General features: G+C 41.7%; 1 protein-coding gene across 1 annotated transcript in view; it reads right to left on the reverse strand.

Annotated features, from left to right (window-relative positions):
* The window catches only part of RYR2 (ryanodine receptor 2), a 6,224,161-nt gene that overhangs the window by 4,716,022 nt on the left and 1,488,139 nt on the right, over positions 1–20,000 (reverse strand). Inside the window, exon 5 of the mRNA XM_044059048.1 lies at positions 16,086–16,100. Within this exon, the coding sequence (XP_043914983.1) occupies positions 16,086–16,100 (15 nt within the window). The remainder of the gene's footprint in view (positions 1–16,085; positions 16,101–20,000) is intronic.

Genomic DNA, 20,000 nt, shown 5'->3' on the forward strand with positions numbered 1-20,000 from the left:
CCTTCCTATATCCGTGGTTGTTGACGGGAGGCCGTCACATGACTGTGTTGGGGAACATAGTCATCCTCGTGCACATGCATCTGTCGCGCGCATTATGTACTCTCAAGCGCATCTATTTCCTCACGCCGGTCCTGCTGCTGTGATGTGCATTGTACAGCCCAGGTTTGCTGGCCTCCAATATGCTTCCTCCTACAGTGGCACACCCTCTGCGATTGACATGTATCTCATGTAGGCCACTCCTCGGTGTAGTACCGCTGCGCCATTTGCTCCATCCTTACACGGCGCCAGCTTTGCGATTCACTATTATCTGCCTCATTTGCATGGCATTGACTGCTAATACATGGTTCTGGCGAACACTGCCACCACTCCTTGACAACCCTTGCGCTGGGGTTGGGCTTTCCATACATACTATGGTGTGTGGTGGCTGTACAGCTGATGTGTATTATACAGCTCTTTTAGGACATTGTCATATTATTTCATTGCTTTGCACCTTCTGTACACATATCCGGGGTTCTGCTGTGGTTTCTACGTACATGACATTTTTGTCATTATTTACAGTTGTGCATGTTTTCTTTGGACATTCTCGGTGCCTTTCGCCTTTGGCATATTGCACCTGTATGATACCTGACGTTGACAGCCTTCCGTTACTCCTTGGTCATGTTTGGGTAAATGTAAACCGTTTTTCGGTTTACATTGCGTCTTACGCTACATGCCCCACCGTGAATCGCTATTTGCCTTCATTTGCATGGTGCAATACCGCACACAGTGTGATTAGCATACCTCGCTGGGCGGCGCCGCCCGGTAGTGCACGTGGATTGCTTCATACCTGAATCGCTCGGTGGCCATATTTGGCTTTATAACGCCGACGCTATGCTGGCGCCTGGCGCAAGGTTCATGAATCCCGGGGTAGGTGTTTCTCCCTGTCCTTGTATATACATATGTATATACCTCTCTCTCTCTCTCTCACTATATATATATATATATATATATATATATATATATATATATATATATACACACATATGTACATACCTATATATATCTTTCTAGCTATAGACAGACATCTATATACAACAAACCACAACAATGTCAAACAAAAAAAAATCACCTCTGTTTAGTAATAAAGTTTAAAAATACTGGCACTTAAACTACTGGAATTGAAGTAAAATCCCAAATAACAGCATGATATGTAAATAAACCATTTTACATGTGACAGGCAAACTCCCCCGTGCTTCCTATGTGCACCTAGGTCCTCAGCCCACTGACTTAAATATTCCAACTCCATGGTCATATGATCTCAAAGATGGGAGATATGTAGCCATACCTCTCTACCTGTAAACATCAAAAATCTGGACAAAGGCCCATGGAAAATAGGTACAAATCTGTACACTAATTAACATAAAATTTGCATGTATAATTATGAAACCCTGCCCACCCCAGTGGAATTATGGGATACCAACCTTCAAATACAAACTGAAGAACAAACAACCAAAATATGGCCCCAGACACTATAGTAAATGGTAACCATTTTTTGAAATGTGTAGCAGTGATGTTTACTGGGAAGGGAAAAGATGAACCTTAGCATTTTGTTTTTGTTGACTTGCAGTACGTGCTTTTTTGGTAAACGTAGGGCATTTAATGTCAGGCAATATTCTAATCTTAGCAAAAGAAAATTATAGTTCGCTAGGACTTCTAAAAGTCATTCTTCATGCCCTACTGATCAGTGGTGTAGCTAGAGTTTGTGCCGTCTGGGGCTGTCTTTCAATTTGATGCCCTTCCCCCCTCACAAAATCAAGGTTGAATGGGGCCCCCCCATACACAGCCCTCTCCCCTGCAGCCATTCCAATGTCCCATTACTTAGTTATTTCACCCCATTTACCATAAACACTGTAATGTGCATACTGCTTTACTTCTGCAATGATTATTTGGATTTCATTTAAAACTTTTATTTTACATTTTATAGCACAAAATCTAATAGACATCAGCTAAATAAAGCAATACAGTCTCACAATGAAAATGGACTTAGCATTAAAACCTCTTTGCCCTTGAAACTCACATTCATTGAAACAGCATTGAAATCCACATTCAAAGAAAATGCATCTGGCCAGTGGCAGATAAAGATTACCTTGGGCTGTTTTCAAATCATAGGCCCCTTGCACACGAAATAGACATGTGTTCTTTGATACACCTTCCTGATTGTATAACATTATACTCCTTGTATAATACAGCACACTTTATAGAGCGTGTTTTAAATTTATTGTTTTGAACATTTTTCCAGTAAATAATGAAACAAAATGCATGAACCAATAATGAGAAAACTACCCAATTCAAAACATTTCCATCATAAAAGTCTACTCAAACTTCTACAATCCACCAGTAAGGCATGAAGAACTAGGCTTGCTGCCTTTGTATATGACAAAAAAAGGATCAGTGAATGGCATTCTCTAACTTAGTCTGCATATATTTGCCATCTAATTACAGGGTTTGCTTCTGCATTTTAAAACTAACGGAAAATCAGGTTTAACTATTTTTTTCTCTCTCCGATTATCAATTTTCATTTACAGTGATCTGTTTTTTTCTGTTAGTTGTCTTTTACACATGCAGCCAGTACCAAAATAACTTTAGAGCTTGCTGCATTAGTAAAGGAGAACTTGACAAAACCCGTTCTGTGGATAAATGTACCTTATGACATCTATGTCTTTTAGGAGCAAATTAGCTCAAACAAAAAAAAAATAGCTACCCATTTCCTATGTGGAACATGACCATAGACAGAACAGCATACTAGAGTAAGATGATGGAGTGAGGGGTTCCATGTTTATGCATACAACATAGTGAGTGTTGCTGATAAGCACATTGTCACTACCCATTCAAAAAAGAATTCTGACTGAATTTTAAACAGTGAGATTGCCCCTTTTAAATTTTTAAGCATTTTTTAACTGGGTAGAGTATTACAGCTCAGCCAGAGTCTTCACTCCAAAAATAAATAAACAATAATAATAATAATAATAATAATTAAAATAATAAAAAAATAAGGGCCACTACAACAGAGAGTGAAAAGGCACAACTGCACATTCAACTACATGCCTTTTTCACAGAAATCCCATTATATATTCTTTGCTGTAGAAATAAATCATACTGGAGAACTGAAAGTAGAATAACCGATAATCCATACTGCTTGCAGAGCTATAGCTCAGAAAAATGGGTTGACTGCCTGTGGTGCAAGTCTGTAATGCGATCATTATTTTAACAGCCAAGAACAAGCGATCACATTACAGAACCTTACAAAAAAATAATAGTTATTTATGACTGAAGGATAAGCATATATATATATCAGCCAACAAAACTGTAAGGTCAGCGGAGAATGCAAATAAATAACATACCTGGATTAAAAGAAAAGAAATGTTTCCAGGAAATGACTGTCTCCTTGCTATTGCAGGTACAGTTAAGATCCCTCAACAAAATACATGCGCCGCTGTCCACCAACTAGAGTGAGCAAATTATTTCCCACTTCCCAGAGATGCCCAGCCCAGCTTTATCTTTTAATTGCCTGCAATAGCAATATTAAAAGGTTCCGATACATATTACACACCACAGTAACATCTTCATAAACCAGCTTCTACACCAGTTCGCCCTCATTCACCTGGAAGTATATCCTGTGCTAAAGCATAATGGGGACCATAGTTTTCTATCAAGAAGGGAACAAATATATTTATTTAAAACAATATTTACGTTTGCAACTGGTATCAACAACATTTCACTAATGCTTTAACAATTACACAGAGCTAACAAAAGCATGAAGTATTACCATCACACCCTCAGCTTGTGTGTTGTTTTTGTAATCCTATTTGTGTGTGTGTGTGCTTGACTTCACTGATAGTTGCAGCCTGTATTGTCATACTTACAGGCACATAAGCAACTTGGTTTGGCTAAAGCAGTAATAGTTCTTTCAAAGTTAAATAAAAATTTGTTCAGGTAGACAGCTGCCTACATTGTGAAAGTGAAGTGGATTACTGTGATTTAGAGAAGCTTTCAGTTACTGTTGGGAAACTGAAACCCCGTTTTAAACCATCTGTTTTAAATGATAGTGTCATTGCCAAGCAGTATGGAGAAAATAAATCTAGTTCTTCTGACACACAGTGGAGCATCTTATAAAACTATTGAAAGTGATATATAATGCATTGTACATTGCTTTATGATAATTAATTTAAATGTATTATGCAGAGCAGCAGATGTGAGCATTCTACTAGATTTAACATGTAGTTTCTTGCTCAGAATTTATTCATATAAGAAATAATTTGCAAAGTATTACAACTTCACCTTGCATTTGCAGACAGGATATGATAAGGACAACGATATCTGTAAATGTAGCAAAGAATGTGACCATCCACTATGGATAATGACCACAATACAAAGAAAACTACTTTTTTTAGTGCGGCGCTTATCTGTCAAGAGGTATTCAGTTTCGAAACTTTCAAGGTACAACTCGTACCTCCAAGTTTACCTGATAAAGATCAGTTCAGTTTGTTTGTCATTTCTTTGCCCCCATGCATACTAACAGAAGTTCTAGCATGTAAATGCGGTAGACAAATAAGAAAAATAACTAAATTAATGGGTGCATCTCCAGAGCGAAAGGACTACAGGAGGGTGGTCTGTGGGTGGTCCTTGAGCAGCAGCAAAGAAAACTTGAAAAAAGCAAAAGGGTGTTATTATTATTAAGCCATTACAGTGCCCACACTATCTGTACAGCTCTGCAAGAATGTTGTAGGCTTAAAGCTGGCTGAAAATACTGGAGCTGTAAGTACAGGAATGGAAGAAACAGTCAACATTGTTATTTGTTATTCCAAAGCACTGTGACAGATGTATAGAGCTACATTCAGCCAATAGGGGATAAAACATTTGAGAAATGAGGAAACATCTGAATAAGCACCTACTGGCCCTTTAACTAAACATTGTAAATAAAGAAAAAAATCATGATTTAAAGGGACCACTCGGGAATTCGTGGCACCCCATTATTTAAGTCTCAAAACCAGGAAATTCTGTGTAATTAGGTACAGCTGAGAGGTATATATGTAGCTGCTCTGGTGGCACAGAAGGATAAAGCCCAGGCTGTTCGATTAGTGTCTTGGGTGACTGACAGACTGGAAAGGAGGGAGGAATGGAAGATGTGCCAATCCCAGGCAGGTTGGGAGGTTGCATGGGTGTTCCCTCTCATGTCTCTGGTGGTGGCTCTGAATGTCTAAGGGAGGGTGTAGTGTGACAGAGGAGATTATGGTGAAACATGGCTAAGTTTCTATGAAGGTGGGGCAAGAAGTCTCATGTTTGCATTGCACACCTTCACCTCACAACATCACCGCTCAACTGATGAGAAGCTGGGGAAATCATAAGAAAAAATAGCAAAGATTAGGCAGCAATAAAAGAGAAATTTGATTGAAATATGTACATCTGCATACAAGTATTAATAAATAGCTTTCTTATGTCTCTTCTAAAGCTACACTGCAGTATGGAGAAACTTATAAAACTGGCATTCCTATTCTACACTTTTTTTTAGAAATGCAGCAGATTTTTTTTCTAACTCAGTTTCAGATATTGCTTTGGTTTCCTGTTTAATAAATTAGCAAGTGATACGTGTCATTTAAGTAAGTTATTTTTTTATTAAGCACAAAAATTCAAATCCATCATAAATTATTTTCTTTCCATAAGTAAAACAAATGCTTTTTTGTTTCAAAAAAGACTACTTCAGTTTTGTCTTGACATTACTGGCTTTATCAGAGTTTTAGTTCATAGGTTTATAGGTAGTTACTAGGCTATTGGCCTTAGGGCATAATTAAGCCTAGCCAAAAAAAAATTTTTGCTTACGCTTCCCTCCCAAGTGGTTTAGTTTCCTGTGCCCGTCTAGCAGGGCCATCGAAGTGATTCTTGGGGTGAATTTCCTGTTTCCCACCCACTCATCAAGATTCCTCTTGAAGAGCACTAATGAGGAGCTCTGCCTCACATTTATGGGGACCCTATTCCAGAGCAAGGGAAGTCTCTGGGACACGAATCTGTCCCTCCAACAAGTCCTGTTTATTGTTGATGTCATGTTTATGTCCCTTGAGTGAGTAGCTCTAGTGGATTGGGTTTTCCTTAGGTGGAGCATTTCTAGCAATTCAGGGTTTGACATAGCCTTGTATGTCAGGCAGAGATCACCTCTGAGTAGCTGTATGCGACCGAGTACAGTCTCAGTTTTTTTAGCCTCATAGCATAGAGCAACTGTTTGAATCCTGATATCCTCTTTGTGAGGTACTTTTGAGGCCTCTCCAGTTGTTGCAGATGTCTTGTTAGGTACATCCTGAATGGGGCATTATATTCAATAATGGGTCTAATGAGTGATGAGTAGAGGGGGACAATAACATCCTTATTTCTGGATGCAAACTCTTTTGTGATAAGGTGGGCCATGTAGAAGGATTTTCTAACCACTTTAGCAATATGGTTGTCGAAGGAAAGGTTACTGTCCACCTGAGTCCATAGGTCTCTTATCACACTCTCCATGGTAAGTGGGCTATCACCTATGTTGTAATTCATACGTACTTGTTTTTTTCCAAAGGGAATGGCAATGCACTTTTTGGCATTTAGCTTGAGGCTGTGGTTTTGGCACCACGTATCTGTGTCCGTAAGACCCTTTTGAAGGATATCTACATCAGTAGAGGTCTCAATTATGGCACCCAGTTTGCAGTCATCTGGGAACTTTGTTAGCCGTAGTCCCTCTGTGTTTGCTTGTACCCCCAAATGTAGATACCGAACAGGAGGGGTCCCAGGACTGAGCCCTGTGGCACACCACTAGTCACCAGTTTGGAGTCAGATCTAGCATTTCCTATTCTCACTGAATGGGTTCTACCCATGAGCCAGTTAGCAACCCATCTTGTAATGTAGGGGTTTATATTTAGGTTGGTGAGTTTGTCAATAATTCCTGAGTGGGGAATGGTATCGAAGGCCTTTGCAAAATCAAGGTATGCTGTGTGAACCACCTTTCCCTCAACTATTGCTTTAGTGACCATTTTGAAAAAGTCTACCAGATTTAGGAGACAAGACCTTCCCCTTACAAACTCAAACTGGGTGGGGTCAAGGGTTTGTAGGTTCCCAATAAGTTTGTTTATGAGTTCCATGATGATGTGCTCCATGGTCTTGCAGAAGAGACTAGTCAGGCTGATGGGGTGATAATTCCCAGGGTCAGTGGTGGCACCTCCTTTGTGGAGTGGTACAACTGTTGCCATGTGCCACTCTGTGGGCACATAGCCTGGGGTGAGGCTGTGGTTAAACATGGCATTAAGGTGAGGGATTAATTTGTTTTGGAGTTCATGTAGTACGCAGCCTGGGATGCTGTCTGGTCCCATGGATGCTGTGTTTCTTGCCTTGGAAAGTGCTATTTTCACCTGTGTGTCTGTGATTTTAGGGGCAGTACAATCTTCTGGTATGGAAATGGGCCCTTTGGTGGGGTGAGGGTGGGGTGAAGTTTGCACTGAACCTATCTTTCACACTGCAAAATAAATGAGCCACACAACATTCTTTGATTAACCTCTTCCAAGTCAACACTACCACAGTTAGCTATATCTGCATTAGTGATTCCCTTCAACCCATTGATTAGGCAACTTTCCAAATGAAAAAAGCAGGTACAGATTATCGAAAAGTGGTGGATTGCATGTACCAGCTTTTCTCAGTCTGAGATTGCGGTACAGTGAGGAAGAGGTATTTGCTAGTTCCTCATTGTAGTGCAATCTCTGGGTTGTATATAATTAGCAGGGGGTGGGGCAAGCTAAGCCTCCCTGCAAAAAAAAACAGATTTTGTATTTTTTGGAATTTTTGTGATTCAAACTAGAGTGTATTTGAATCATTGTGATCTGAACTGTTTTAGTTACGAAGATTTTTAGTTACAAAGACATATGTCTGGAGTGTTTATCCCCAGGCCTCCACTGAAAATTGGCTTTGTTCCAAGTTGGACCTTCCCGGTAAACAAATGTTAAATCATTTATTTTATTTATTTATTTTACATTTGGTAACCGGGAAAGTCCAACTGGACACAAGTCCTTTTTCAGTGGAGGCCCAAGGAGAAAAGCTCCAATTATAACAAAGGTTAATACAACAATGACACAAGATTCCATGAAATTACATGTGAACAGAGTGTTAAAAATAAAGCTATGATTCTGCAATAGACAGTAGAACATTAAAACCATACATGCAGTACTACAGTTTATACTCAGTTTTACTGAGTAAAAACTCAGAATGATATAATTCTATGGCGTAAACATCAAACAGTACATCAGTATAACACTCAAAATTATATAATACTATGGTGTATGCAAGCAATGTTGTGACTTGACAGGAGGAGAGGTGTGGAAAGAACAGAGAGTAGCTTAATAAGAGATAGTAGAAAGAATAGAAGTCTCAACCTGATAATAAGGGAGGAGGACTTTGTCTAGGGATGAGCCAGAATAGGCTGGAGTAGGATTAGCCTGGGGTGTCACAGTGGCAAGCCCAATTAGTGTAGAGGTGTGTTTTCAGAGATTTCTTGAAAAGAGATAAGGATGTAGCACATGTTATGTTAGTGGGCAGAGAGTTACATTTCTTAGCAATATAGTTTGAGTAGAGGGAGGCCCCTGCAGAGTTGTTGGATTTAGTGACTTCAAGAAGAGGTTTGTTGTTGGAGTGTAGAGCTCTAGTACTGGAGTAAGAATGTATTAGTTTTTGTAATGCAGGGGTTGTCTCGGGGTAGTTTGAAATCTTATAGGTTAGTGAGCGCTGATTGTACAGGAGGAGATAGGGAATTTCTAGCCAGTTGAGTTATTGAAGGGCTAGGCAGTGGTGTGTTTTGTAAGGGCTATTGGTGGCGCGCCTTGCTATTTTGTTACAGCAAGTGTTAAGTTTAGTTAGATCTGATTTTCTCAGTTTGGTGAGAATGGGAGAGGCATATAGAAGTGTAGAAATAAGATCAGTTTGTGCTATTATAGCTCTGGTGCTGTTTGGGAGGAATTGTTTTTTGTGTACCTTCCTTATGGTGAGAGAGATGTTGGTATCAGATATCATTTTGCAGTCTATCTCTACACCTAGTAGCTTGGTGTGAGGGACTGGGAAGATGGCTGTTTTGTTGTTAGAAAAGATGGTAAATGAGGGTAGGGGAGTGGAGTGATTAGTAGGGCAGCACTTGCTCCTACAGTACTTATTACCTTGATACGGCACTCTTGTCATAGATAGCACCCCAAAAAGGCAACCCCCCCCATTTCTCGGTCACCCACATCCCCCGGAATCTTTTTTAAAGTTTTTTGTCTATCCTTCTAGCATGTCGAGGGATCAGTTGCTAGTGTCCTCTCCTGCTCAGCTGGTGATCCTGGGAATATTGAGGCAATGTTACAATTGCCTCATGTACACAGACAACCCTCTCCTCCTCCCACAAAACACAAATACATGCGAGAGATGCAACTATACGGCCAAACTGGAGGCTGAGCTCTCTCAACATAGGACTGGCAAGACCAGTCAGGAGGAGAAGGTTACCACACACACTATAGACCCAGTCTCACATAGTACCATTACAACCTCAAATCATACACATAAACACACAAAGACATACTCGGAGGCTCTGATCAAAAATCTACCAAAACAGCAGAGGCCACCAAAGCAGACACCCAAACAACCACCACCTCAGAACACAACACCTGCAACACATAGACCTCACAGTCAGAGTGTCAAACAGTCACAGCCCTTAAGGCCAAACACAATGCCAGACACACTAGTCATTGGTGACTCCATAGTCAGACACACTGGCGTCCCGCTCACCAGACTGAGTAAGGAGAAGGTCACAGTAAGCTGTCTGTCGGGCGCTAGAATCCGCCACATAGCAAGCACTCAGGTCTCTCAACAGCAGGTACAAATATGACTCAGTCATTGTCCACGCTGGTGTAAGCGACCTGAGGCGTACCTCCTTGGACTACATGAAAAGAGACATTGAGGAGCTCTCTGATTATGTAGCCCAGGCAGGTATGACCCTGACCTTGAGCAGTATCCTACCTTCACCAAGAATGATGCCACAATACAGAGATAAGATGATCAGCTTTAACAATTGGCTTAAACACTGGTGTCATTCAAAGGGGATCCAGTATCTGTCTGCCTGGGATGACATGCTGGACAAGCCACGCTGCCGCAAGGGCGGCTTGCACCTGTCACCCTGGGATTCGGATATTGGCAAAGGCTCTTGCCACCCCATAGTGCCTTTTTAGGCAAGGCTCAAATTCTAAACCTACCACCCTAGAACACAAAAAGGAAAAAACTAAGGGTAATGCTGCTCAATGCCAGAAGTCTAAATCTCAAAATGCGCACTCGAGGCCCTTCTCAGTATGGAGAACATCGATGTCTGTGCTGTGACAGAAACCTGGTTCAAGGCTCCTGAGAGCACCCCAGCGCTATCAGGTTTTACCTCATATCATGCGTTCCGGCCCCAAAATCAGGAAAATACCAAGAAAGGAGGGTATCCATATTCATCAAGGACACCCACACCTCAAGACTGGTGGCAACGCATGATGCATCGGAGACCATCCAGGTGCAATTAACTGTAGGCAAGACTGCTCTGCAAATTGTAGCATGTTACAGGCCACCCTCACAAACTCAGGAACCTCACATGGCCTTCCTGAAAACACTAGAGGGATAAATGTATCACCAAACACCATCATACTAGGTGACTTCAATTACCCAAATATAGACTGGGAACACTACTCAAGCCCAAACACCCTAGCCCAAAAGTTCCTGGAATTCATAAACTCAAATGCCATGGAACAACTAGTCACCATTCCCACAAGAGGAGATAACATACTTGATCTCATCATCACGAACATGGGAGCACAATGTTCAACACCGAAGTATACCCCTCACTGGTGAGATCAGATCACAAACTAATCTCGCTGGAGGTCCTCATCCCACCCCACCTGAAATAAAAAGACCACAGTAAAGAACTTCTCAAAGCCGACTTCACACTTCTAAAGACTAGTGTGGTCTCCTTTAAGGCCCCGAGCGCGGAAAACAGTACTCAAGCCGCTGAATCACTTACAAATGCCTTCTACCAGCACCTGCAGGACTGCATGGATAAGGCAATCCCAAGCAAAACAAAGACTCTTTGTACCAAAGGCAAGCGTCCAGTCTGGTGGACCCCAGCCATAAACAAACTCTACAACAAAAGGAGGAAGCTACTACAAGATAGAGCAAAATCCTTAAAAGGTAAGACACCCTTGATCACTATAAGTAAAAAACTAAGAGCTCTCATAAAATCATCCAAAGCAAATTTCGAGAGAAAATAGCTAAAGACTCAAAAGACAATCATAAGGCCTTCTTTAGCTATGTTAGAAACCTAGGAGGAAACTCCCAGATATGCTCAGAACTAGTTCATAATGATGTGAAGATTACTGATCCTACAGACATTGCCAACATACTGGCTGACAGGTTCAGTGCAAACTTCTCCCCTCCCTCCCCCCCCAAAGGAGAGATATCTATACCAAACGATTGCCGCCCCCCCAACATCTCCCGCGCCCAAGTGAGAACTGCTCTCTCCAAAGCAAAAAACACAGCATCCATGGGACCTGATGGTGTCCCCGGCTGTGTGCTCCATGAACTCAATGAGGAATTAAACCCACAGCTAGGACAGCTGTTTAATCAAAGTCTTACCTCTGGATACGTACCCAGGGAGTGGCGCACTGCAACTGTGGTCCCACTTCACAAAGGCGGTGCCTCCACTGACCCTGGAAATTACCGGCCCATTAGCTTGACAAGCCTTATCTGCAAAGCCATGGAGAGGATCATAATGGACCTCATAAATAAAGATATAGGGAATTTGCAGACTTTGGATCCAACCCAGTTTGGCTTTGTCAAAGGCAGATCATGCCTTTTAAACTTGGTTGACTTTTGAAACAGTCACCAAAGCCATTGATGAGGAAAGGCAGTCCATACAGCCTACCTCGATCTGGCTAAGGCCTTGATACAATACCCCACTCAGGTATCATTGAAAAACTCATCAGCTTAAATGTTAACCCATACATCACAAGATGGGTTGCAAACTGGCTGAGTGACAGAACCCACAGGGTCAGAGTTGCTGGCGCCATGTCAGACTCAAAGCCTGTCACAAGTGGTGTCCCACAGGGCTCAGTCCTGGGCCCACTCTTGTTTGGCATCTACTTTTCCAGTACAAGCAAACACAGGAGGGTTATGGCTGACAAAGTTTGCAGATGACTGCAAACTGGGCCATAGTAGAAAACACATCTGACACAGATATCCTTCAGAAGGGTCTCACAGAAGCGGATAACTGGTGCCAGAGCCATGGCCTAAAGTTAAATGCCAAAAATGCATAGTCATACCCTTCGGGAAAAACAAGGTTACCCTAGCTACCAAATAGGTGGCAATCCACTGAGCACAGAAGAAGTTATCAGGGACCTGGGGACCCAGGTTGATAGTAGTCTGTCATTCAACACCCATGTAGCTAAAGTAGTTAGGAAGACCTTCTACATTGCCCACCTTATCATGAAGGGATTCTCATCTAGATCAAGGGAGGTTATAGTCTCCCTTTACTCATCACTCATCAGACCAATGATTGAGTACAATGCCCCATTCGAATGTATCTGACCCGACACTTGCAGCAGCTGGAGAGGCCACAAAAGTTCCTCACCAAAAGGATAAAGGGTCTCAAAATCTATCCTATGCTGCCCGACTGAAAGAACTCCAGCTCTATTCAGTCGCTTACCGCTTGCTCAGAGGTGACCTTTGCCTAACATACAAGGCCATGTCAAACCCAGATTTGATGAATATGCTTCACCTCAAAAAATCTAGATCCATCAGAGCCACAAGGGCGGGAGACTTAAACCTCGACACGGCTATTAATAGGACGTGCTGGAGGGATAGATTCATCACCCAAAGACTCCCTATGCTGTGGAACAAAATCCCGGTACATGTGAGGCAGAGCACCTCGCTGGCCTTGTTCAAGAGAAATCTTGACCAATGGATGGGAGATCGCAGATATACCCCAGGGTTACCTCAGTGTCACTGCTCGACAGAGGCACAGCAAAATAAATACTAAAGGGGTGGCGTAAGCCACAAAACGATGGGCTAGGCTTGTAAATGCCCTCGGGCAGATAGCCTAGTATGAACCTATGAACCTATGAACCTATAAAATGAGAGGTTTGGTTTTATTTGGGTTAAGTATTAATTGATAATTGGTAAGCCATTTTTCCACAGAGAGGAAAGAGGCCTGAGTTTGGTTTTGCAGATCCTAGAGGGAAGGAGAAGAGCCGATTAGTGCTGAGACATCTGCATATTGGATGACTGAGGCTTCCAGAGTACAGGTATGGAGGTTATTAGTGAAGACAGAAAAGAGTAGAGGTCCGAGGATGGAGCCTTGGAGAACTCCTAAAGAGATAGATAATAAAGGTCAGAGTTCTTGCCTCCATTGAACTGCTTGCTGCCTGTCAAGTAGCTTTGGAACCAGGAAATGGTGGATGTACCAAGATTTAGTGCAGAGAGGGATTTAATTAGAATATTATGACCATATCAAATGCCTTGGAGAGGTCAAGAAAGACAGCAGAGACATATTTGCCATTATTTCTGTGGTTGTTAACTATGTGAGTGAATGAAATAAGTGCAGTTGTGGTGCTGTGATGTGGCCTGAAGCTATGTTGAGTGTCTGTGAAAAGATTATTGGTGTTAAGATAGTCCATGAGTTGTTTGTGTATGCACCTCTCCAATATTTTGGACAGAGGTGAGAGTACAGAGGTGAGAGAAAATAAAAAAAAATAGTGCTATGGCAGGCATTCAAAATTTTGATACCTTCAACCTCTGTCATGCATTCCTGCATTATATGCTGTGACTTCTTTTTGATACTGTTTTTCAGACCATATTAAGTATCCTTTAAAAAGCTTCACATCATTTTTAATTGCTGCTGCTCATAACCATATCTCTAAATCTTCCATCCCTAAAATGTGGCATAATATTTCTCATAATGCAGAACAAATTTTGTACATTCATCCTTGGAGCTTTTCTCCCTGGGCATCCACTCAAAAGGGACTATACCCTGTCAGACCATCCTGGTCAACAAATACAATAAATACATAAAATAAGCAAGCAAAATGTGAAACACTCAATAACAACTTCAACAAGGAAGCTCACACCATGTTTATTAATTGTCCCTTCATACTTACAAAGCATTTGTTTGATGATTTACTATGATCTGGTACTATTCAGCCTTATTTACTATTAATATTTTAAAAAATTCTCAACAGAAGATGTGTGTCAAACCTTTTTATTATGAGATAGTGTAAAATGAGGAATTAAAGACTGAAAATGAGGGACTTTCCTCTGAATGAAGTATAGCTGGCACATATTCTCAATTTGTCCAGGAAATGGGCAGCAATGTAGAAAATAATGTACAAAGTCATTATTAAATGAACTCTTTGAGATTGCAGAACTGCCCCCCCCGCATGTGAAGGAGAAGGATCAGATGGTTGTTACAAAGTTTTCTGTTCGACATGCTGCTCGTCCCTGGTATGGTTGCTGGAAAGAAATAAAGGTAGCAGCTACTAACAAATAATGGGGAATTACAGCTCACAGAATGCAATTCTGTGTAACTCTCTTAAGGAATCATTCAAAAATGACAGAACTCAAAACCGTCAAAAAAAGGGGAGTTTGTACCTTCCTCCTCCTTGTCCTCAGTATGTACAGTATATGCTGGTGGGATTCAGAAAGGGTGTCAACCAGCTTAGTGTCAGTCTGCAGAAACATACGAGGTTCTGCTTCACAACAAATCCTAGTTCAGGAGAAGGCTTTTAAAAAAAGCCTGCAATAATAACAATAAATGAAGTTGCTCAATGTGTATAAACCTCAAGGGGAGTAAGGACAGCAGTCCCATGTCAGTATAGTCCACTGCTCATGGCAGCCTACATCCAGCTGGGAGGGACAACGTACCCACAGCAGGAGTTCAGAGGGTGCCTGCTGTTTTTATTCAATTATGCAGTGAAGCCTGCATCTTGGAACTTGTTGCATCTGCAACACATGTGCAATGATTGCCATGCAATACACATGCAAAACATGCACTGTCTGCTCAAAACCCTACTGTGTATGACTGAGCTGCTCAGCAGCCTAACTCATGCTTCAGCACTGCCCGACTGTGCTCTGGCCACTGAGGCCACCATCCGCAGACAACTGTGTTAAGTTGTAGCCAGCAATTCCTTGAATGAGACTGACTACTTCTGCTTGTGCTTTGCTGCAAGAAACACTGGCAGCTAAATATTTATGTTTTTTTTTCAATTCCTACATGCTAAATGTATTCCTTCAAAACCACTTCTTTGAAAACGTTACCAAGAAGAACTGTGCTACTACTATCTGGATAACTGCGGTAAACAAAGGTTAATTTGATGGAAGAACATTATGTTAGTGACATTACTGTCTTACATCAGTGCAGTCTTACTTAGGATTTATCTAGCACTGCTCATAATTCAAGGTGAAGAAATTTAACGGTGCCCATACCAGGTATAAAAGCAAGCCATTCCACACAGCTGCCTGTTTTCATTGTCTTTCACCATGTAAACATCTTTAGCCTTCTTTCCTTTCATTAGTGATAATCTTGTTACTATCCATTGCTTATACTAAGGTGAAAATGCATAGAAGCTAAAGTTATGGTTAAAGAATGACTCTTTGGTATTCATCTGTTATATGAGTGATATCTGTCATTAGATGACATCTGTAGCTCATGCATGTCATTAAGGGACATCTATAGCAATTTTTTTGCACACGGTCTATAAGCTGTGCTTTAAACTAAATCTGTATTAAATAGTGGACAACCCACATGCTGAACAAGCTAATCGACTATGAAATCTCAATTAGATGGCATTATTAACTTCTCAGGCTTTTCTATACGGTCTTATTTTCTTGACCTGCTAAACTTAACTGATACTATTCCCACCACAAAAATACTTAACAGCATCGTATTACATTTGTTTGGCATAAGCAAGGTAAACAGCTAACAGTTTTATTACAAAATGTTACTATGCAGTATTCCGACGTATTTAAAAAGGAAATACACTGCTTACCTTCATCATAAACTTCTGCAATGCCATAGAAAAGGGAAAGAAAAGAAAGAAATATCATCAGTAAAAAAATAGCAAAGCATGCATTTTAAAACTGTAGATTTAGTATATCTGGCATAAAATGTTTATTCCTGTCTGAAAAATTGCAGGTGCATTACAAAACACTGAATTGATTTCAGTACTAAGTTCTTTTCTTTTGAGAACTACACATACCTGAATCTTGTAGTCCAACCATACCTCTCTACCTCTTAGAGCAAGAAATCTGGACAAAGCCATAAATAATAGGGGGGGGGGACAAAGGCCCAAAACTAGGGACAGTTTTTAAATATCACTTTTACAATTGTAGAAAGGTGATAGAACAACAGGTGTTGAATTAGAATGAAATTTCTGAAGGTTATGAAGTCCGAAACTCAAATGTCTGTCAATGTTTTCTGACTTTAATCCTAAAAGCCACAGAAAGCACCCCTGCGCTACCAGGCTATAACTCTTTCCACACCTTTCTGCCCAGAAACATGGTCCAAATTTCCAAAGGCGGTGGTGTCTCCATATTCATCAAGGATATGTACACCTCTAAACTAGTAGCCCAGCATAATGCATATGAGATACTTCAGGTGCAACTAACATTGGGTAAAACTGCGATCCAGGTCATAGCCTGCTATAGGTCCCCAACCATGTCCACAGACTCTTGCTCCACATTCCTAAGCACCCTAAAATCTATCAAGGTCCAACCCAACACTCTCATACTAGGAGACTTCAACTACCCCTTCATCACTAGGAAAACTACTCAAGCACTAATGCACTAATGCACTGGCCCAAGACTTCCTGGAATTCATCAATTCCAATGCCCTGGACCAGCTCACTAGAGGAAGCAACATCCTTGACCTGATTATTACTAACATGGGCTACCACTGCTCTACACCAATAGTCAATTCCTCCCTGATTAGATCCGAAAACAAACTAATCACCATGGAAATCCACATCTTACCCACACCCCCTGCAAAGGTATCCACCATGAAAAACTTCTCCAAAGCTGACTTTGGACTCATAAAAATAGAGGTGGATAACTTCACAGCACCCATGCCAATGGAAAATAGATGCATGACTGCTGAATCATACATCAATGCACTGTATGAACACATACATAAATGCATGGAATTAGCCATATTCAACGGAACCAAGACCCTCTCCTCCAGAAAAAGGAAGCCAGTCTGGTGGTCCCCTGCCATTAATAAACTCTACAACAGAAGGAAGAAACTGTTGCAGAAAAGGTGAAGTCCTAAAACTGGAAAAATTCCCTTATTAGCCTCAACAAAAAGTTGAGATCCCTCATCAAAACCTCCAAAGCCAGCTATGAAGGCAGAATTGTGGCAGCCACTAAACACAACCACAAAGCCTTCTTTAGTTATATCAAAAATCTCCATGGCAATACCCAGATTTGCTCAGAGTTACTGCACAATGGTACCTCCTATACTGAGCCAACAGATATTGCCAACATACTGGCTAACAGATTCAGTGCCAGCTTTACCCCTCTCTCCCTCCCCAAAGGACCAATCTCAATACCGGAAGAATGCCAGGCATCCTGCATTACTGCAGCACTGGTTAAGGCTGCATTGTCTACGGCCAAGAATACAGCTTCCATGGGACCCAAAAATAGCCCTGGCTGTTTTCTACTTGAATTAGAAAGTGAATTGGCACCACATCTGTGTGCTCTGTTCACTCACAGCCTCACCTCCAGCTTTGTCCCTACTGAATGGCTCACTGCTACAGTCATCCCTCTCCATAAAGAAGGAGTGACTACAGACCCTGGAAATTATCTTCCCATTAGCCTGATGAGTCTGATATGTGAGGCTGTAGAGTGCATCATCATGGACCTAATTAACAAGGATAATGGGAATCAACAAACTCTAAATCCCATGCAATTTAGTTTTGTGAAAGGTAGATCATGCCTGCTCAGCCTGGTTGACTTCTTTGAGTCAGTCACCAGAGCGGTGAATGAAGTAAGGCAGTTCATACAGCCTACCTTGATCTGGCCAAGGCCTTTGATACCATTTCTCACTCAGGAATTATTGATAAACTCACCAAACTAAACATCAACCCCTATACCATTAGGTGAGTTGCAAACTATTCACAGATAGAACCCCCAGTGTGAAAGTAGTGAACTCCAAGTCAGACTGCTGACCAGTCACAACTGCAGTCCCACAGGGATCGGTCTTGGGTCCTCTCCTGTTTGGCATCTACTTCTCAGAAGTCCAGGCCAACACAGAGGGACTCTGGCTGACCATATTTGCAGACGACTGCAAGCTGGGAGCCATTATTAACTTCCCAAGTGATGCAGACATCCTACAGAAAGGCCTCACTGAGACCAATGACTGGTGTTGAAACCATGGCCTTAAGATTAATGCCAAAAAATCTGTCATCATCCCCTTTTGGGAAACACTCAATTCCAACTAATTACCACATCAACGGGAGCCCACTGAACACTGAAGGCATTATAAGAGATCTGGGGACACAGGTTGACAGCAACCTCTCCTTCGACCAGCACATTGCCACTGTGGTCAGAAAGTCCTTCTATGTGACACATCTCATTACCAAGGGTTTTGTGTCCAGGAAGAAAGAGGCCATAATTTCTCTCTACTCTTCCCTCATTAGAACAATCATTGAGTACAATGCCCCATTTGGCATGTACCTCACTAGACACCTGCAACAGCTGAAGAGGCTACAAAACTACCTCACAAAGAGGACCCTAGGCCTTAAATACATATCCTACATGGACAGACTAAAAAAACTCCAGCTATTCTCTGTCTCATATCGTCTACTAAGAGGCGATCTCTGCTTGACTTACAAAGCCATGTCTAACCCAACTCTGTTAGAAATGTTACATCAAGAAATCCCAATCCCTCCACACCACATGCTCCAAAGACCTCAACCTCATTACCACAATCAACAGAACATGCTGGATGGACAGTTTCATAACCCAGAGACAGCCCATGCTCTGGAATAGACTTCCCATACATGTCAAGCAGAGCACCTCACTAGCCATCTATCAAGTAGAGCCACTGGAATGATCCCCAGGGTAAACTTTTTATTTCCTATCCACTCATCAAGATTTTTCTTGAAGAGGGTAGTGAGGAACCAATGACAGATGGCACAATGCCAGGGAACTTCTATGAGCTAGGCTTCTAAAGGCCCCATGGCCATTAGCCTAGTACACACCTATACACCTATGAATCAATTCAATACACATTGGCCAGAAAACAACATCTTATAAGAAACCGACTGAAAATATGAGGCAAAAATCTGGACTTTCTGTGAAAATTTGGACAGTTCAGAGGTATGAATGTAGCATCTATAACCTATAACTTTTGTTGCACTTACGTTTTCTTCTGCTTTGATCTTATGATTTTCTATACCAACTGCCTTCCTAAGCAGTGTCAAAACAATGCATGTGCTAACTCTCTAGTAGTGGTTCACTTGTTTTATTGACTAGCACTATGTCAGCTCTGTGCCATAGAAGGAAGAAGTTGTTACTGTACCATAAGCAACCCAAGTTCAAGTAGCAGCTAGCATGTCTGTAGGAGCTGCCTGGGGGCTAACTATACTAGAAGGGAAGGAGGAGGGGGCTCCGGCTTATCAAAAAGGTGCCACTTACCAGAACACTAGGTGTTAGCCCATGAAGTCCAAACTGTCAATGTGCTTAGCTCCAATAAAGCCAGGCAGAATCAGAAGAGTAGAGGCATAAGTCCACTTGATGGACAACAAAAGTGGGCTCAGAGGAGCCAGCCAGGGGGGTGCTCCCAATAGGGACAGGGTATCCTACCTTCAAGTACGAGCAAGCTGGCCTGTTCTCTACCATTTGACTCTCACCAAAGAATGGAAGGGCTGAGTATTACTCCTGGGCAGCAACAAATGGGCCAAAAG

This window comes from Protopterus annectens, chromosome 1.part2 (genome assembly GCF_019279795.1).
Source record: "Protopterus annectens isolate FY-2018-M chromosome 1.part2, PAN1.0, whole genome shotgun sequence".
Classification (NCBI taxonomy): domain Eukaryota; kingdom Metazoa; phylum Chordata; order Ceratodontiformes; family Protopteridae; genus Protopterus; species Protopterus annectens.